Source organism: Ornithorhynchus anatinus, chromosome 3 (genome assembly GCF_004115215.2).
Source record: "Ornithorhynchus anatinus isolate Pmale09 chromosome 3, mOrnAna1.pri.v4, whole genome shotgun sequence".
NCBI classification, from domain to species: domain Eukaryota; kingdom Metazoa; phylum Chordata; class Mammalia; order Monotremata; family Ornithorhynchidae; genus Ornithorhynchus; species Ornithorhynchus anatinus.
Window position 1 is genome coordinate 64,776,999 of NC_041730.1, and position 20,358 is coordinate 64,797,356.

The window sequence follows — 20,358 nt, forward strand, 5'->3', positions numbered from 1 at the left end:
TAATTTTACAGTATCTGTGCATATTTTTTAAATGGCAACATCAAATAAGAGCCATTTTACTCTTTTTTTAATGGTATTTGTTGAGTGCTTACTATGTGCCAGGCACTGAAATAAGCACTGTGATCGACCCAAGCTAATGAGACTGGACCTGGTCCACGACCCACATCGGGCTCGTAGTCGTAATCCTCATTTTACATATGAGGCAACTGAGGACCGGAGGAGTTAAGTTATTTGCCCAAGGTCACACAGAAGACAAGTGGCAGAGCCGGGATTAGAATCCAAGTCCTTCTGACTCCCAGATCTGTGCTCTATCCACTAAGTCATGCTGCTTCTCAGAAAGAGAGAAGCTACCACTCTTGTGTTTCTGTTTTCCCAAATCACTAATCTGTAGCTTTCAAATTTCATCTACTCCTAAAATTTTCTGGATCCAAGAGATGGCTTGTTCTTTACAAAAACTTAACTGGATCAAAATATCTATTTCAGTGATGTAAGCATTTTTATGAGTACCATTCATGGCACATGGCCCTATTACTTGTAGGTCCCCAACTAAAACAACACTTCATTGAACAGAAACTTGAACAAAAACAACCACTTGGCATTAAGGACACCCAACAGGTATCTAAAGCAAACAAGCAAGTCAACAGGTTACCCTCCTTCACTTAGTTAACATTATCACGGATTCTGAAGGAGCTTGAGCCAGAATTCACCTGATGTGCTCTATAAGTACCATTTGGGGTAATATTACTACTAAATGGAAAGAAAGTAAGTAAATGATGGTATTTGTTAAGTGCTTACATTGTGACAAGCACTGTTCTAAGCGCTGGGGTAGATACAAGCTAAAAAGGTTGGACATAGTCTCCGTCCCACATGAGGCTCACAGCATTAATCTGCCTTTTACAGATGAGGTAACTGAGGCACGGAGAAGGTAAGTGACTTGCCCAAAGTCACACAGTTGACAAGTGACGGAGCCAGTATTAGAACTCATGACCTCTGACTCCCAAGCCTGTGCTCTTTCCACCAAGCCAAGGTGCTTCTCAAAGTACTCCAAGAAAAATACTTATCCAGCTGATTGGGCCTGTATTTAATCTAAACATGTCGGAAGATAATATGTCTTTTGCTTCTACCATGATTCCATATATTATCCTCAGATTTTTCCCATCAGTTGAAGAAATATTTGTGTATTATGGCCCTAACAAAATCATCATAAAATGATGTCTACAAGCCAAAATAACCAAGTTCTACAAAGAGTAGCAGCACTAAAATCTGTGATTGAATAATAAATGAAAGACAGGCCAAAAGATAAAACTAGAATATCTGGAATACCTGTGAGCTCAAAGTGGTAGAATGAATTGTGGATTTTTGTGTGATTCAGTTTTTTTTGTTTGGGTTTTTTTTTTCAAATGTTTGTTTTTGAATAAATCCCTGGACCAGATCTGAGACTGGCTTCCTGACTCTCATTATACCCAATCTGCCAGGGTAATGCGGGTCCAGATGGTGGGAATGTGTGATAAGGATCAATTAATAATGTCTGCAGGAGCAAAAGGGAGAAACGAGAACAGAAGGGAAAGAGGAAGTTACTGTAGCATGACTGCAATTCTATGAAGAATTGGGAAAACTAAAAGTCCAGTTCTGAATGAACAGTCAGTGAAGAACTCTGAACAAAAAAATTGTGTATCTTACCAACCAAAACTTGGGTAAAGACAATCCTCTCTTGATATAGACTTGGGATGGGAGGAGGGTAATAGGAAAAGAATTATAATAGTCAGTACTCTGTTGTGTCTTAATGCAGTGTTTTACACTATGTGGGCAGCTATAGGAGAAAGATTTATAGATTTCAAAGATAGTCAACAGGGGCAAGGGTTCCTAATGAAATGACCACATGAGAGAGGTTATGTGAAGAATGATGGCTTGGAGCTCTGCTGTTCACCGAAATACCCAGGTAACACTTCCAAGATGGGACAGGAGTACAAGTCACATAAAACAAACCATATGTCTATCAAAGCAATACCTAAAATAAACATGGTCACTTACCAATTTTTAAATCAGATAATATAAGTTGAAAGCAAGTACTTGTTTTTTGTTTCTGTTTTTTTTTAAAAAAACCTGAAAATCAATGGTCCCAAATTATGTGAGGTAAAACCTACTACTTAGTCTGTATTTATGAATTGTGTGCAGGATATGGGTGACACTGCCCTGCCCACCTACTCTCCTGAAGTGCCCACTCCTGTGGCAGGAGCAGCCTTGGCAGGGAAAAAGGAGTGTGATTATGTGCTGCCCGTACTGCTAGCCCTGTAATCAATTCTAGCTCGTGGGCTCTTAGTCCCGACATCTTTGTGACTTGACTTGGCAGGAGACTCCATCACTATTCACTCTCCTGCCTTTACTCATCACTTCATCTCAATGAAATAAAGATCTGATGGGAAAAATTATCTGCTGTGAATACATATGAACATATCAGGTCTGTAGTTAACTAGTCAATGAATCATGTTCCATAAAATTAAACATACAGCATATATATTGCTGAAGTTTTATTATAGATCCCTGTTTGAAAATCTTGAGGAATCACAGTAACTACTATACGAAAACCCAATACAAAATGTTGCCAATTTACTTTATAAAAAGGTCTCTGGATCCTCCTACGTCTTGGAGAGAGTGTGGTGAAAAGGAAGTAAGATGAAGAGTCAACTTCAAGGGATACGAGTAGGAAATTTCAAAAGCTAAGATTATCAAAAATAGACGTTTTCTCCAATGAGTTAGTCATATTTTTAAAAAAGTTTATATTTACCTGATGATCCTCTGAGCTGCATATTGATGAAGTGAACGAAACTGGGCTGACATGTTTGCTAGAGCTGCCAAACAATTTGTGTGAAGATATTTGTCCTATTAAAAAGCAGAAATAAAACAGGGAATCAATCTGCTTCCTCCACATTTAAATCTAGGTGAAAGTCACACAGGATGGGAACCCAATTATAACAACGGTTAGGGGGTCTCGACATAAGCCTCAAGGAAAATAACAGCAGATCCCAAAACCCTTGCTCCTTGCTCCTACCAATCATACACTGCTGTTTGGCCTCTTGGCAAACCTTAAATACTGCACTGTTGCTTAAACACTGAATTCACTCTCTAAGTTCCTAAAATTGGATCCAAAGTTGGGAGGGCAGTTTTCTGGCTACTCTTTCTAATCCTCTCTGTTTCTTCCCTTTACCATCGATACCCACCTTTTCAGGCATCTTACAGGGGAAGTTTCTGAAAAGCAAACAGGGTTCCTGAGTTTGTGGAATTTAGCATATGAAGTGAACATGGTCAGAGCTGTCACTCCTCTATCCAGTTCTCAGTTTTAAAACTAACTTTTCTGTAGAAAATGTCTCATTCTTTGCTCTAACCTTGAAGCTATTGTTCTATTTTCTAGAAGAAGAAAATAAAGGTGTTCAGGGACGTTGCCTTGGAGTTCCATGACAAGGCATAAGAGTTATTTTTACTGATTTGTTTTGAAATGTCATGAGAGCAGTACTATCTCTGTTTCTGTTTGGAACTAAATTCCAGGTAATGGAACCTGGCTGCCTAGATACACAGAGTGTTTATTAATGGTAAAGCAGAAATAAAGACATACCCTTGTTCTTGTCATGTTGTACTGAATTGTTCTTATTACCACCAATATCAGGAGACTCCCCAGTGAAATCTCTGTTAGAACCCGTTCTGAATACCAAGTGATATTTTTCAGTATCTGTAAAGAAAAAGGCAAAAACATTTAAGAAAAGATGATGAGCTTGGGCTGAGATGAGTTAATCATGTAGTTTAAAGTGTCTGGCTTAACTCAAAAGAGAAGTAAATTAATCATACTTTAAGCTGGCTGTGGTCAGGGAACATAACATGTCTGCTAATTGTACTGCAATTGTACTCTCCCAAGTGCTTAATACAGTGCTCTGCACACAATAAGTTCTCAATAAATACCATCAATTGACTGGTCTTCAACGCCTTCAAATGGATTGTGTCACACTGTTTGAAATGGTCACTTTGGTAATTTACAGCACACAGGTCTTGTCAATTTTGCTCTCTGCTTCATCCATGCAGCTGAGTTTGCAGTAATCGGCAAGTAAGTGAATCTCAGGGAAAAATCAGTCTGCTAAGGCAGTTTATTTTGAATCCCGAGTAAAATACTGGATTCACTGAGTACAACATATGGTCCTGCCTTATAAAATGGGGATGGACTATGGGATCTATCTAGATCTTTGGCAACCCTCGCAGTACACTCCCCGCCGCCCCTCTAAACCACCTACTGCCCCTTCACTAAGGACAGCCCTGCAGGTTAGGAGAGGAGGGTCGAAAGAGCAAATGATGAGCTGACAAAAAACCAGAACCTTGGCCCAGTCACTCCAACTCACAAAGTCACAAACTGACAGATAGATATCACAAAGGTAAACTGGAGGAAGAACCAAATGAGTCAACATGGTATATGCAAAGTGCCAATCTTCTACATAGGTCAAATTGGTTTACAACTAAAATGCACAATTGGAGGAACAGCCTATGAAACTATGGCAAATTTTTATATACTCTCTTGTCTTATCTTTTTCCCCAACAAAATAATTAATAAGCTGGTAGTGTTCAGCTACAGCTACAGGAGTAAAGAATACATACAATCTGTTCTGCTTTAATGTGGTAGTAATATGTTTGAAGAACCCGATGGTTTATGATCCTGGAACGCTTCCTTTTTTTCAGTGCTCCTGCCATGCTAGCCACCTCCCCTTCTGAAATATCTCTTTCCAATTTCTCCTTTTTTTTACCCATGAGATTTATCTTGATCTAATGCCTTCTCACTCTCTCCTGTAGCAACTTCCTCCACCCACCCCAGTTGGCAGTGGTGGTGATAATAAGTGTCCCATGAGTGCAATACATAGTACTAAGGGTTTGGTAAAGTACATCAGAAATTAAAAAAAAATATTTTGGTATTTGTTAAGCACTTACTATGTGCAGAGCACCGGTCTAAGCGCTGGGGTAGATATAGGGTAATCAGGTTGTCCCTCGTGAGGCTCACAGTCTTAATCCCCATTTTACAGATGAGGTAACTGAGGCACAGAGAAGTTAAGTGACTTGCCCACAGTCACACAGCTGACAGGTGGCAGAGCAGGGATTCGAGCCCATGACCTCTGACCCAACCCCATGCTCTTTCCACTGAGCCACGCTATGGAAAAATTAAAGAAGAGAAGTGGGTTGAGAAGAGAAGATGAGTAGTTCACTTTAAGACATGCTAATTTTGAGATGCTGGTAGAGGATCCAAATGGAGATATCTTAGAGGCAAGAGGAGATGTAGACTTGAAGGCTGGTTGAGAGGTACAGACTAGAAAGGCAGATGTGGAAGTCATCACTTCAAGGTAGTCACTAAAGGTATGTAAGAAGAGGAATTCTGCAGTGGAGTAAGAGAGTAAGTGATTATGCCTAGGACTTCCTTCCTGCCACTCTTATCTGCCCCTTGGTACCAGCGACCAGCAGCGATCCCTACCTAACCCCCAAAATGGGCAGGTAGTTGTCACAGATGAGATTCAGTAACCTTTATCAGTCAACCTGCTGGTCTCCCAGCCTCCAGCCTCCCCTCTGGATGGTGCTGCAGGGATTAATTTCTCGGAACATCTCTCAGACCTCTATCTCTCCAGTCCTCAAAAACCTAGTACCTGGTACCTAGTACCATTAGACGGTGAGCTTAGTGGAAATGAGTAATAACAGCTAGAGAATAGTGGGTGAAGAGAGCCTTGAAACCAATGGTAATTGGGTTTACTTGATGAGGCAGGATGTGGAAGACCGCTGGAGTTTTTGAGGAGTTTTGGAAGTCTAGACTCTCCTGCCTCAGTCCCTTCGCTCAGACTAGAACTCTCTCTTTCCTGTAATTCCCTATGCCATTGTTCCCTCCTTCTTCAAAGCCCTCCTAAAATCCTACCTCATCTAACAAGCCTTCTCCGATTAATTTCCAACAGCCCAAGTCGAAACAATTTCATAATAATAATATTAATAATTATAATGTTGGGATTTAAGTACTTACTATGTGTAGAGCACTGTTCTAAGCACTGGGGTAGTTACAGGGTTATCAGGTTGTCCCACATGAGGTTCACAGTCTTAATCCCCATTTTACAGATGAGGGAACTGAGGCACAGAGAAGTAAAGTGACTTGCTCACAGTCACACAGCTGACAAGTGGCAGAGCAGGGATTCAAACGCATGACCTCTGACTCCCAAGCCCGTGCTCTTTCCACTGAACCACGCTGCTTCTCACTGAGCCATATTCAACCTCAATCAATCAATCCAAGGGGTTTATTGAGCTTTTACTGTGTGCAGAACACTGTACTAAGCACTCTACCTAAGTACTTATTTATACCCATCCTCAATCCATCCAAGGTATTTATTGAGTGCTTACTGTGTATAGAGCACTGTACTATTTGGGAGAATACAACTCAACAGAGTTGGTAGACATTTGCTCTGACCACAAGTTCACAGTCTACCCTTGTGTAGGTATGTATGTTCAAATGAACATTCCTTCATTCTAATTCCAAAACTTGTAAATATATTTTTTTAATTTCTGGCTGCCCCATTTTATAGTGTAAACTCCTGTCTCATACTTCTTTTGTATCTTCCCAACTGCTTAGTACAACGAATTGATCTCAGTAAGCCCTCAATAAACACTATTACTACTACTAACTGACAATCTTCAAGTCACTTACTGATCACATAATCACTCCCAAGTGAACAAGCTGGTGCCACTCATTCATTTACTCTGAGAGATGATAATGTTTATTAATTTACTTTATGGGAAAGGAAAAATGGCTAACTTGTCCAACATTCCCTATTTCCCAGGACTTTTCTCCAAATGAGGATTTTATTTGAATTCAGGTGACCCTTTCCCAACTTAATTTTCTTCTCTTCATCTCCTGCCCCTGTATCAGATTGTGCAAATCAGCCACTAGACTAAAGTTGCTGCAGCTGAAGAAGCAGACAAGCATTCTCCTGCACAGACTCTTTTTGATACCTCTTGCTGATATAAACATTGTCCACTATGTTACCTCTTAAAACCAGAGGGTCACTTTATCAATTTGATTTACTCCATTCTTTCACCAATTCTGCCTAGTTGGGTCATCTTTAATTCATATACTTTTTATTCATGCTTTGGGCATTACTTGGCAAAACTTCTACAAGTAATGGGAACAAATGAAGAGAAGGAGCATGGCCTAGTGGATAGAACATGGTCCTGGGAGTCAGAAGGACCTGGGTTCTAATTCTACTACTCCACTTTCTTGCTTTGTAACGTAGAGCAAGTCACTTAACTTCTCTGTGCCTCAGTTAAAACTGTAAAACAGAAAATGGAAAACTACCATCTCTATGTGAGTGACTCTCAAATTTACATCTCCAGCCTTCATCTCTCTCCTTCTCTGCAGCCTCACATTTCCTCCTGCCATCAGGACATCTCTAGTTGAATGTCCTGCCAACACCTCTAACTTAACATGTCCAGAACAGAACTCCTTATCTTCCCACCCAACCCTGTTCTCCCCCTGACTTTCCTGTCACTGTAGACAGCATCATCATTCTTAGTACAGTGCTTTGCACACAGTAAGTGCTCAATAAATATGACTGAATGAATCTTCTTTGTCTCACAAGCACGTAAGCCTGGCGTTATCCTCAATTCATCTCTCATTCAACCCACATATTCAATTTCACAGCATTGCTAAAAGTTGTCCTTTCCTCTCCTTCCAAAGTGCTACTACATTAATTCAAGCATTTATTCTTTTCTACCTGACTACTGCATCAGGATTCCTGCTGACCTCTCTGCCTCCTGTCTCTCTCCACTTCACTTTGCTCCCAGGATCATTTTTCTACAAAATGTTCAGTCCATGTTTCCCCACTCCTCAAAAAACTCCAGTTATTGCCAATCCAACCCCACACCAAACAGACACTCCTTACCGTCAGCTTTAAACCATTCAATCACCTTGCCCCTTCCTTCCTTACCTCAATGCCCACATGCTATGCTCCTCTAATACCAACCTACTTACTGTTCCTCGATCTCATCTATCTCGCCGCCGACCTCTCACCCATGTCCTACCTCTGGCCTGGAACACCCTCCTTTTTCATATCCGGCAGACGATCACTCTCCCCACCTTCAAAACCTTATTAAAAGCACATCTTATCCAAGAGGCCTTCCCACTAGGGCCTCAATCCTTTTCTCCCATCACATTTGGATTTTCACCCTTTATTCACCCCTCCCTCAGCCCCACAGCACTTATGTACATACCCATAATTTAAATACTTAAATTAATGTCTGTTTCCCCCTCTAGACTGTAAGCTTGTTTTTTTTAATGGTATTTGTTAAATGCTTACTATGTGCCATGCTCTGTACTAAGCACTGGGGTAGATACAAAGAAATCATGTCCCACATGGGGCTCACAGTCTTAATCCCTTTTAAAGATGAGGTAACTGAGGCAGAGTAAAGTTAAATGACTTGCCCAAGGTTACAAAGCAGACAAGTGGCAGAACCAGGATTAGAACCCAGATCCTCCTGACTTCCAGGTCCCAGCTCTAACCATTAGGCCATGCTGCACTGTGGCCAGGGAACATGTCTACCAACTCTGTAATATTGTACTCTCCCAAGTGCTTAGCAGTGTGCTCCGCACACAATAAGCTTTAAAGAAATATGATTGATTGATTGGGGGTTAAGAGTGTGAACCCCATGTATGACATGGACTGTGTCTATTCTGATTAGCCTTGTATCAATCCCAGTGCTTAGTATACTGCTTAGCACACAGCAAGTGTTTAACAAATATCATTTAAAAAACCCCCAAAACAAAACAAGACAAAAAAACTCACAGAAATGCAGCCACACTTTGGAATTTGTGTAAAAGAGCAGCATTAGTGAGCCTTCTAAGAATAACAAAGAAATAGAATTGATCCTCAACCACAGGACAGCTCTTCTATCACTGACTTCTGCCTATGTGTGTCCTGAACATGTAACATGCTGGGGAAAAGTTGATTTAAATCAAATTACTCTTACAGTTGAACTGCGGAACCTATGAATCACAGAACAATAATAAAGATGGAAAAGTCTTTTCCAATTGGCTCTAAGTACAGAATTGTTCTTGAGAATATTTTGAACTAGCATGGCCAAGTGGAAAAACATGGGCCTGGGAATCAGAGGGCCTGTGTTTTAATCCCAGCTCTACCAGTTACCTACTGTGTGACTTTGGGCAAGTCACCAAACATTTCTTTGCCCCAGTTTCCTCAACTGCAAATATGAATATTCAGTAGCTGTTCTTCCTCCTGCTAGAACTGTGAGCCCCATGTGGGAGAGGGTCTGTGTCCGATTTGATTAGCTTTTATCTACCCAAGTGTCTGACACATAGCAAGCATTTAACAAATACCATAATAAATAAAAAAGTCAAATTTTAAAATGAATTAAGCAATAGCGCTCCTCTCATTTCCCATGGGAGATAATTGCATGGCTAAAAGATGTCAAAGAAGGAAATCTTCCTTGGTACTTTCCTTTGCTCAATTTCATCCTATTAGTACCTGACCTACTTGTGGGGTTCATCCAAAACAATCCTTCCTTTCTTCACTGTTCACACCCATTGAATATGTGGAGACAGTTTTATCATCTTCCTTAGTCACTGTCTAGCCAAATTCTTTCAATTTTTCAATGCCTAATTTGTTGACATCTTTCTGGTACTTTGGCACCAAATAATGTTCCAGCCATTTGGATAGAGACTCAGAATAAAAGAACAATCATAGTATTGTCTAAATGGTTGTTTTACTGGGTTGTTAGCAGTACACACCTAGCTTATTATAAAGAGGCCATCACACCCTGAAGTCTCTCTCGTCATTACTGTTTTCCAAGAGTTTTCCTTCCATGAGAAGCCTACATTTTTTTAAGGACATTTCCCTGCAATGAAGGAACAATTAGGGCTGAAAAAGCAGAGACAGGCCCAGTTGCTTCATACGTCTGGCTGCCCTGAGGGGAAAAAAAAAATGCTGTCCCCTCCCTAGGGTAGTCACCCCAAAAGCTGTGATGCTGTGGGAATAACAGTGGGCACAGAGGGGAAAGTAATGATGTCAAACGGAAGTGTTTCCAACACTGCCAAGACTTTTGGATTAAGAGCGCTTTTCTTGTCCCTGGGCTCTCCGCTCCATTGTTCCAGAACCATTGTGCTCTCTTCCCAAGACCCAGCAGATAAGTCCTACTTGGGTGGCGGAAGCTGCGCACTTTCATTTTCAGGCACTACAGCCCCATGGCCACCCCCGGTGGCAATATGCCCTGTGGTGGCTGACTCTGTGACTTGTCATCTGAAACAGGTCCTGAGAAGACACCACATGCACTTGCGATACCTTAATAATAACAACAATAATAATAATGATTATGGTATTTATTAAGCGCTTATTATGTCCCAGGCACTGTACTGAGCACGGGTGGATACGAGCACCAAATCGGGTTGGACACAGTCCCTTTCCTGCATGGGTTTTACAGTCTTAATCCCCATTTAACAGATGAGGTAACTGAGGCAAAGAGAAGTGAAATGGCTTGCCCGAACTGAAGACAAGTGGCGGACCTGGGATTAGAGCCCATTACCTTCTGACCTCCAGGGCCGTGTTCTACCCACTACGCCATGCTGCTTCTTCCCCTCGCACTCCTGACCCCATGTGACTACCACTGAGAATGGGAGTGGGAGCAAAATCAATGGGAACAATAGATATAAGGGCAGAGGAATTACAATAGCAAGAAGGGAGGGAGCACACTTTGTCACAACTGATTTTTTTTTCTCAAAATTTATACTACTGATTTTATTTCCAAAAGAGCAATTGCCAGAATTTCTTTTTTTTTTCCTCCCTCTATTTTTTAAAGATTGGTTGCCATGTTCGCTTCTTCATAATGTTTGGAACCACCCAGGTTCAAATAAGTGAGCTATTTAGAAAAGCACTGGTTATTTCTTCTTTGGATCTCAACCTTTGATTTTTATTTACTTTTCTTTAAGTACTCTCTCCCTTGCCTTTTAAAACATCTATATTGATTCCTGGCTTTCTAATCACACATTCCAAACTTCTTCATTTAATTTTTTTTTCAGTAGTTTAGGCAACATGGATTCCTTTTGGCTTATTTATGAATAAACTCATTTTTTCTTTAGTATTTCTTTTTCACCCTGATACTGGGTAAGAGTTCCAAATTGTAAAAGATTTACTGGAAGAACTAAATAGTGACAAGAATTTCAACTCTTTAGACTTTGAGTAACTGGTATTCACATGTCCCAAACACATAAATTTTCCCAAATGTGTTGGAAACACATAAAAAATATTGTTATTCTAATGAAATCTGGCATCCTGGAAGTGACAAGTTCACCCATGTGGTCTAATGAAGAGGCCTATTTCCCAAACCTTTTTATGGAGATGTGCAGGATCCAAGGGTTATTCACCGCCAATCCGTGTGAGTTATTCAGTGGCAGGTGTGGCCAAGTTACCACCAATAAATTGTGTCAAATCGACTCATTTTACCATTTTATTTTTTTAAAGTCAGTCAAGAGTGGGCTGGATTAACTGGCAGTGTTTTTTTAAGTGTAGACTGGGGCTTTGTCTATTTACATCCAGAAGGCTGAGTGAGGGGACGGATGGGAGAAAGAGATACGGTAGCCTGACAGTCAGTCAGTCAATCGTATTTATTGAGAGCTTACTGTGTGCAGATCACTGTATTTGGAGAGTATAACAATTGTTATATTGTACTCTTAGGGGAGTACAATATAACAATAAACAGATTCCCTGCCCACAATGAGCTTACAGACATATTTAAGACCCATCTCAGGACAACATATGCACAGCAGTTCACAGGGCAATGATGTTAATTTCTCACACTGGTGACTCAGAAGGTTCGTTGCCCACCATGACCAATGACTCTAAACCCATTCCTTTTTTTTTAATAATATGTGTTAAGCGCTTACTATGTGCCAGGCACTGTACTAAGTACTGGAGTAGATATAAACTGATCAGGGTGGACTCAGTCAATGTCCCACATGGGGCTCCCAGTCTTAATCTCCATTTTACAGATGAAGTACCTGAGGCACACAGAACTGACTTGCCCAAGTTCACGTAACAGACAGTGGAGAAGCTGGGAGTAGAACCCAGGTCCTTCTGACTCCCAGGTTTGGGCTCTATCCACTAGGCCACGATGTTTCTCCCTTTATTTAAATCCTATCCTCACACTTCTCTTTCTGTTCCTTTTTTCCTTTCATGGACAAGTCTTCCTCATTGGGCATGGGAAAAGAAGCATTTCCTAGTGGATACGGAAGTCAGAAGAACCTGGGTTCTAATCCCGGCTCTGCCACTTGTCTGCTGTGTGACCTTCGGCAATTCACTAAACTTCTCTGTGTCTCAGTTTCCTCATCTGTAAAATGGGGATGAAGAATGTGAATCCCATGTGGGGCATGGACTGTATCCAATTTGATTAGCTTGTATCTAACCCAGTGCTTAGTCCAGTGCCTGGCACACGGTAAGCGCTCAACAATTACCATTTTTTAAACAAATCATCCCATTCATTTTGGTGGAGTTCTCCCTTAAGGAAATTCCATATTCTTTACACAGTGGGGAAACCTCCAAGGAAAAAAATGCTCCTGATGTACTTTAAAATGACCAAACCTTTCATATAGCATATGCCAACATATATGTCAATTTTATTTACAACAATAGAAATACTGTGCAAATGAACTAAATGAGCTTCATTTTGTTGTTATTAAATTAGAATGGATTCATAAATGGTCTCATATCCATTTTGACAGTGAACATGTTAAGAAAATGTAAGGATTATTTTGCATATAGCACTAAAGTTTAATACCAGGACTCAGGGGATTGAAATAAGGCCTAAATCAAGTAACGCCTTGAAAAGAGATAGCCTACACCTAGAGTAAAAGCTGTTTCCATCTAGCACACCATCTTGGGTTCTGAATGGCTCAAAGGTAGCCCCAGGAGAGAGGAGGGATTGGAACTGGAGCCAGACAAAGGGAAATAGTCATCAGAGTAGAAAGGAGGAGGAAGAAAAGCCAAGAAGTAAAAGAAGGAGCAGTGTGGCCTAGTGGAAAGAGTACAGGCGTGAGAGTCAAAGGACCTGGGTTCTTATCCTGGCTCTTCCACCAGCCTGCTATCTGACCTTGGACAGTCATTTTAACTTCTCTGGTCCTCAATTTCTCCATCTGTAAAATGGTGATTCAATCCTGTTCTCTCTCCTACTTAGACTGTGAGCCTCATGTTTGACAAGGGACTGTGTTCAATTTGCTATTCTCGTATCTATCCCAGTGCTTAGTACACTACTTGGACATGTAGTCAGCACTTAGTAAATACCATATGATTGATTTTAAAAAAATAGAGCACATGAGGCAGAGTCTGGTGCGATCACGAAAAGCAGATGACCCCAAATCTGGCTGTGGAGGGGCCAGAGGCAGGTGAGCTTATCAGAGCTGGTAAGAGGAAGTCAGGGAGGAGCACGATAGGGGAAGGCAGACCCAAAGCAAGTTTGAATATTCCTGCTAGTTATATCCTATTTTATGATATCTGTTAGGTGTTTATTATTATATCCTATTTTATGGTATCTGTTAGGTGTTTATTATTTTTCAAACACTGTTCTAAGTGCTGGAGTGGATATAAGTTCATTCATTCAATCATATTTATTGAGCACTTACTGTGTGTACAGCACTGAACTGAGTGCTTGGAATGTGCAAGTTGATTAGGTCAGACACAGTCCCTGTCCTGCAAGGGGCTCACGGTCTAAGTAGGAGGGAGAACAGGTACTTCATTCCCACTTCAAAAGCTTAGTGAAGGCACATCTTTTCCAAAAAGGCTTCCCTGACTGAGCCTTCCTCTCCTCTACTCCCCTGCCTTCTGCGCCACTCTTACTTGCTCCTTCATTCAACCCCCCTCCAGTCCCACAGCACATACGTATATATCTGTAATTTATCTATTTATTAATTTATATTAATGTCTGTCTCCCCCTCTAGATTGTGAGCTCATTGTGGGCAGGAATGTGTCTGTTTGCTGTTATATAGTACCCTCCCAAGTGCTTAGTACATGGTTTTGCACACAGTAAACGATCAATAAATAGGATTGAATGAATGAAGGTATTTTAAATTTTACAGTTGAGGAAACTGAGGCACAGAGAAATTAAATGACTTGCCCAAAGTCACACATAGCAAGCAACTGGCAGAGCTGGAATTAGAGCCCAGGCTCTCCGACTCCCAGGCCCATGCTTTTTCCACTAGGCCACACTGCTTCCCATCAATTAGTCTTCAGATAGCCATATACATCAAAAATTCTTTTTATTTCAAGCCTCAAAGCATCAATTGATTTGATCTGTTCATAGATCTCTTCTTTATCATCAAAAAACTACAGCACTATCTGTTACGACTCTCAACAGTACCCTTCGTCTGTATGTCTATACCCTGTTAAAAAAGCCCACAGTGGTTCTGATCGTTGTACTAAATATTTTTTATTCACTCAATGCTCTCACACAATAGATGGTTAATAAATCAGCTCCATAAATACAGCCGATTTATGGAGTGTCTGTGGGAGAGCACTGTACTAAGCACTTGGGAGGAAACAATAGGGTAAATAGACCGACTCGCTGTCGTCCAGGTAAATTCACAGCTAGTCAAATTATACCTTCTTTCTAAAATTAACAGAGCAGTAACTTTATTCAGATCTGACAAGAATCTCATCTGAAAATGGTGCTGTATAATTGTATCACTTCTGATTTCCTTAGAGGTGCTAGAACCCACGGGTAAAATGTTCGTTTTTCCTGAAAGTTTTCATTGAAAATGTGTACTTTCATTTCTTCTATGTTAATGATTTCAGATGGCAAAACCAAATTGTAGATGTGAATGTTAATAAAAATGAACTCCACTTTAAACATCAGGAGGAAAGAGATACCCAAAGTCAACTTATCAACAGGTCTTGTCAAAACTGCATCTTAAAGTTTCTAAGTATTTAATACTGTAACTCAAGAAGTAAGAATAAAATACTGACCTTTGTCCTTCAGGAACTTACGGTCTGATAGGGAATAATAATAACAATAATTTCGGTATTTGTTAAGCACTTACTATGTGCCAGGCACTGTACTCAGCGCTGGGGTGGATGCACGCAAATCGTTTTGGACATACCCTCTGTCTCACACAATGCTCACACTTTTGCTCCCCCATTTTACAGATGAGGTAACTGAGGCACAGAGAAGTAAAGTGACTTGCCCAAGGCCACTAAACAGACAAGTGGGGGCATGGATTAGAACCCATTACCTTCTGACTCCCAGGCCTATGCTCTATCTGCCAGATATAACAGTAGTTAAAAAAGCACAAGAAAATAGAAATAAGAACAAGTGGATAAATCAAACACAAATAAATAAAAAAACAGGTACGTGCTTAAGGGAGGGTTCTTGGCAGGCTGAAGGGGTGATATTACAGGAAAAGTGACAGGATTAGTCAATCAATCAGGGAATCCTTCCAAGAGGGGGTGGCTTTTAAGAAGGGTATTTGGAAAGTTAGTGTTTGACTTAGAAGGATCAATGAGGATGACACAAGAGAGCAGTTTAGAGAAGAGCGAGCCAGTTGACAGCAAGCCTGGAAGCTAAAGGTAAAATTTGTGTTTAAGAAAACCGTAAGTTCATTATGGGCAGGGAATGTGTCTGCTAATTCTGCTCCATTGTACTCTCCCAAGCATTTAGTACAGTGTTCTGCAAATAGTAAATACTCAATAAATACCACTGATTGACAAGGACCCAAGGAGAGTCATTGAAGAGTTCTAAGAGATGCATTTTGAACAGTGGGCTCCATTTTGGCCACCACACTCATCCTTATCATCATCATCAATGGTATTTACTGAGTGCTTACTGTGTGCAGAGCACTGTACTAAGCACTTGGGAGTGTATGATTCAACAAGGTTGGCAGACATGTTCCTTGCCCACAATGAACTCAACAAACCATGGGAAGAAAAAAAAAAGTATCCATCTGTCCTCAGTACTTGCCAGTTGTACAGGTAACACATTCTTAATACATTCCTTCCAAAGTTCTTGATTCATTTCCCCACCCAAATCCTCAGAACAGGATGGCTAGAGCTATCTGTTCCCAGTGATCTTGGGTTTTTTTTATGATATTTGTTAAGATCTTACTATATGCCAAGCACTGTACTAAGCGCTGGGGTAGATACAAGTTAATCAGGTTGGACACAGTCTATGTCCCATATGGAGCTCACAGTCTTAATCCCCATTTAACAGATTAATTCAATCATATTTATTGAGCGCTTAATGTTTGCAAAACACTGTACTAAGCGCTTAGCACTTTACTAAGGTACAGTGAGGCAACCGAGGCTCAGAGAAGTGAAGTGACTTGCCCAAGGTCACATGGCAGACAAGTGGTGGAGCCGGAATTAGAACCCAGGTCCTTCTGACCCTCAGGCCCACACTCTATCCACTAGGCCACGCTGCTTCCTGTAGCATGTTACATCTGGTTTATTCTGCTTGCTTTAACATCTGCTGTATGGCTATAACCCAATTCATTTTCTCAAACCTCTCAACTACAAAATAACAACTCGGATAAGGTCATCTCTCTATCACTTTCTATAGTGAAAACTGAACTAAAGAATTCTTAGAGCCACTCAGCTATTACATTTTGTTTTGTGAGTGCACCTTTTACACCACGATCATGAAGCGGCCTATTTCACTAGTCAGGGAATTGCTTTCAACATCACTTGCATGATGTTCTTCAAATTCCCTCCTAGGCCTGACTAATTTCTTGTTTAGACCTGACCTGTCAAGCTTTAGGGGGTTTCCTCTTCTCACTTAGGTGACTTTTACCTTAAAAAAATGTTTTTCTCTCTCCAAACACCTCTTTTAACTCTACCAGTTAGCCATAGAGCACTTTGTTTAATTGCTGGGGATTTTTTCCATCTGAGGCGCATATTTAACTGGTCCACTTAAATGGTGATTTTTTATCAGCTTCAAGAGTTCACATAGATGCCTTATTCCGCCCCTCTAGATTTTTCAGCTTTTTCCTAAAAAGGGTTTGTATTCTAAAATGTATTATCCTGATGTTGTTTTTCAGCCCTCACCCAGCACCCAGAGCCAACATTCTGGTAATCAACAGTTTCCCAGCAGCAACTTGTCATTCATTCATTCAACTGTATTTATTAAGTGCTTACTGTGTGCAGAGCACTGTACTAAGTGCTTGGGAAAGTACAGTACAACAACAAACGGTGACATTCCCTGACCAAAATAAGCTCATGGTCTAGAGATGGGGAAACAGGCATCAATACAAATAAATAAAATTTCAGCTATATACATAAATTCTGTGGAGCTGGGGTAGCGGGGGAAGAGCAAAGGAAGTAAGTCAGGGCGATGCAGAAGGGAGTGGGAGATGAGGAAAAGTGGGGCTTAGTCTGAGAAGGTCTTTTGGAGGAGATGTGCTCTCAACAAAGCTTTCCAGTTGGAGACAGCAATTGTGTGTCAGATTTGAGGAGGGAGGGAGTTCCAGGCCAGAGGCAGGACATGGGCCAGGGGTCGGTGGTGAGACAGGCGAGATTGGGGCACAGTGAAAAGGTTAGCACTAGAGGAGTAAAGTAAGCATGCTGGGTTGTAGATGGAGAGAAGCGAGGTACTGTACTAAGTGCTTGGGAGAGTATAATGGAGACGCCCATAAAGAGCTTACAAAGCGGGGAGATGAGATAACTGAGGCACAGAGAAGGTCACACAAGTGGTAGAGCTGTAATTAGAACCCAGGTCCTCTGACTACCAGGCCTGTACTTGGTCTTAATTTTTATTGATCCCATCCCACTCTAGCTCCTGGAGGAGTAAGCACACGTGGAAAAGTGCCAGATTCCCAATTCCTACTTCTGACTAGCATTAATATTGAAAATTACAGCTATTACTATTGGAGTGCCATTTCCTTACAGTGAAGCTGAAGTGATTTAAAATGAGCCACCCTGTCAATGCTACCCAGCAGCCCGTAAAATGAAGTGGAAAATGGGGAAGGGCTAAAATGAACTTGAGGAAATCACGCAGGAAGATTCTCCAGTGGTGGATCTCTTTTTGCAGGAGACTGATTAAACCTGCCACCTTCCCGTTTCACTTTTCATGTCCAATTTTGGCTCAGAAGCCAGGGATATAGGACGCATGACAGTAACTCCATTCACTCTACATTTTGTTGTCAAAAAAATTTTAGCAGTCGTATCAGTGTGATTTTGCTTTCTTGTGCCCTAACAGTTTCTAAGAAACCAAATGTCTGGCTCTTTGAGGAATATCAAACAACTGACACCGAAACTACTAAATATTTATTTTGGCTTCTTCCATACTTAATACATTCCCCTTGGAATAATAAAACCGTTACCCAGAAGTTTGAACGTGTGGCATGAAAGGGCCTGCCTCTTTTTTTTCCATGGTTTTCTTTTTAAAAAATATTTTTCCAGTGAAATCAGGGACTGCAGTTCCTTGGGGGTAACAGAAGACCAATCGTTTCAATGGGGATAAGAATAAGCCTCCAGATCACCTTCGAGTGGGTGGTCTGGGGGCAAGAAAGAAATAATAATAATAATAATGTTAGTATTTGTTAAGCGCTTACTATGTGCAGAGCACTGTTCTAAGTGCTGGGGTAGATACAGGGTAATCAGGTTGTCCCACATGAGGTTCACAGTCTTAATCCTCATTTTACAGATGAGGTAACTGAGGCACAGAGAAGTTAAGTGACTTGCCCACAGTCACAGAGCTGACAAGTGGCAGAGTCAGGATTCGAACCCATGGCCTCTGACTCCCAAGGCCATGTTCTTTCCACTGAGCCACGCTGCTTCTCAAAATCTCATAGGGAGGCTCCAGCTGAGGAATGGATACTCATTCATTCATTCAATTGTATCTATTGAGCGCTTACTGTGTGCAAAGTACTGTACTAAGCGCTTCGGAGAGTATAATACAACACTAAGCAGACACATCCCCTGCCCACAATGAGGATGGGTATCGGTTGTGCAGTTAGAATCAATCAATCACTGATGTTTACTGAGTGCCTTCTGTGTGTGCAAAGCACTGTCCTAAGCGCTTGGGAGAGTACAATATAACAGAGTTGGGAGACAAGTTCCCTGCCCACAATGAGCTTACAGTATAAAGGAATTTCCCAGGTGCTTAGTCCAGGGCTTTGCACACAGTCACCATTCAGTACATACTTACTGTTGATGGTGGTGATGAGGATGAGCGTAGGTTGTGCAGTTAGAAGTTAGAGTCAATCCATCACTGGTATTTAATGAGTGATTATTGTGTGCAGATCACTGAACTAAGCAATTGGGAGAGTACAGTAGAAAAGAGTTGGTAGACAGGTTTCCTGCCCAAAGGGAGCTAACAGTCCAGAAGAGGAAGTTACAGTCTAGAAGAGGAATTTACAGTCTAGACAGTCCCTGCCATCAAAGAGATTAGAGTCTTGTGGGAGAGGCCAACAAATAAATTATAGATGGAATAACAGAATATAGAAGATATGTACATAAGCGCTACTGGGGCAGTGCTAACAAATGTTTGGGGGTGTAGAATGGTTGAAGTAGGAGGGGAGTGCATATTGGGAAAATCCCACAGGGGGCTAACACTTTGAAGTAAGGGGAAGAACGGGTATTAAACCCCTATTTTCCAGTTGAGGGAACTGAGGCATAGAGAAGTCAAGTGATTTGCCCAAGGTCACAGAGCAGATAAGTGGCAGAGTAGGGATTAAAGTCCAGGTCCTCTGACTCCCAGGCCTGGGCTCTTTCTACTCTTCTCTGTAATATAAGCATGTAATATACTGTGCTCCTAGTACTTCTGGGTCCACAAATGAACACCTAGTTTTCACAAATGTCTCCGGTAGCCACCTTAGCAGCCCTTCGGGGGGGGGCGACCCCCATTCATTCATTCATTCAATCATATTTATTGAGCGCTTACTGTGTGCAGAGCACTGTACTAAACGCTTGGAAAGTACAATTTGGCAACAGAGTCAATCCCTACCCAACAACAGGCTCAAGGTCCCAATCCTCCCACCCATTCAAAATGAAAAATTAGCATCTGGATGGAATTGAATAATAATAATAATCGTGGTAATTGTTAAGCACTTACTCTGTGCCCCAAGCACTGTTCTGAGCGCTGGGGTAGATACAAGGTAATCAGGTTAGACACAGTCCTTGTCCTACATGGGGCTCCCAATCTTAATCTCCATTTTACAGATGAGGTAACTGAGGCACAGAGAAGTGAAGTGACTTGTCCAAGGTCACACAGCGGACATATGGCAGAGCCGGGATTAGAACCCACACTCTCTGACTTCCAGGCGCGTGATCCTTCCACTAGACCATGCTGCTTCCCTGCAAGCTGTTGTAC

At 41.3% G+C, this 20,358-nt stretch overlaps 1 protein-coding gene across 2 annotated transcripts in view; it reads right to left on the reverse strand.

Annotated features, from left to right (window-relative positions):
- DYM (dymeclin) overlaps nucleotides 1-20,358 on the reverse strand; it is a 519,684-nt gene that overhangs the window by 238,304 nt on the left and 261,022 nt on the right. For both annotated transcript variants that reach the window (XM_029060947.1, XM_039911491.1), the window contains exons 12-13: nucleotides 3,611-3,724; nucleotides 2,786-2,880 (exon numbers count right to left, since the gene is read on the reverse strand). In XM_029060947.1, the coding sequence (XP_028916780.1) occupies nucleotides 2,786-2,880; nucleotides 3,611-3,724 (209 nt within the window). The remainder of the gene's footprint in view (nucleotides 1-2,785; nucleotides 2,881-3,610; nucleotides 3,725-20,358) is intronic.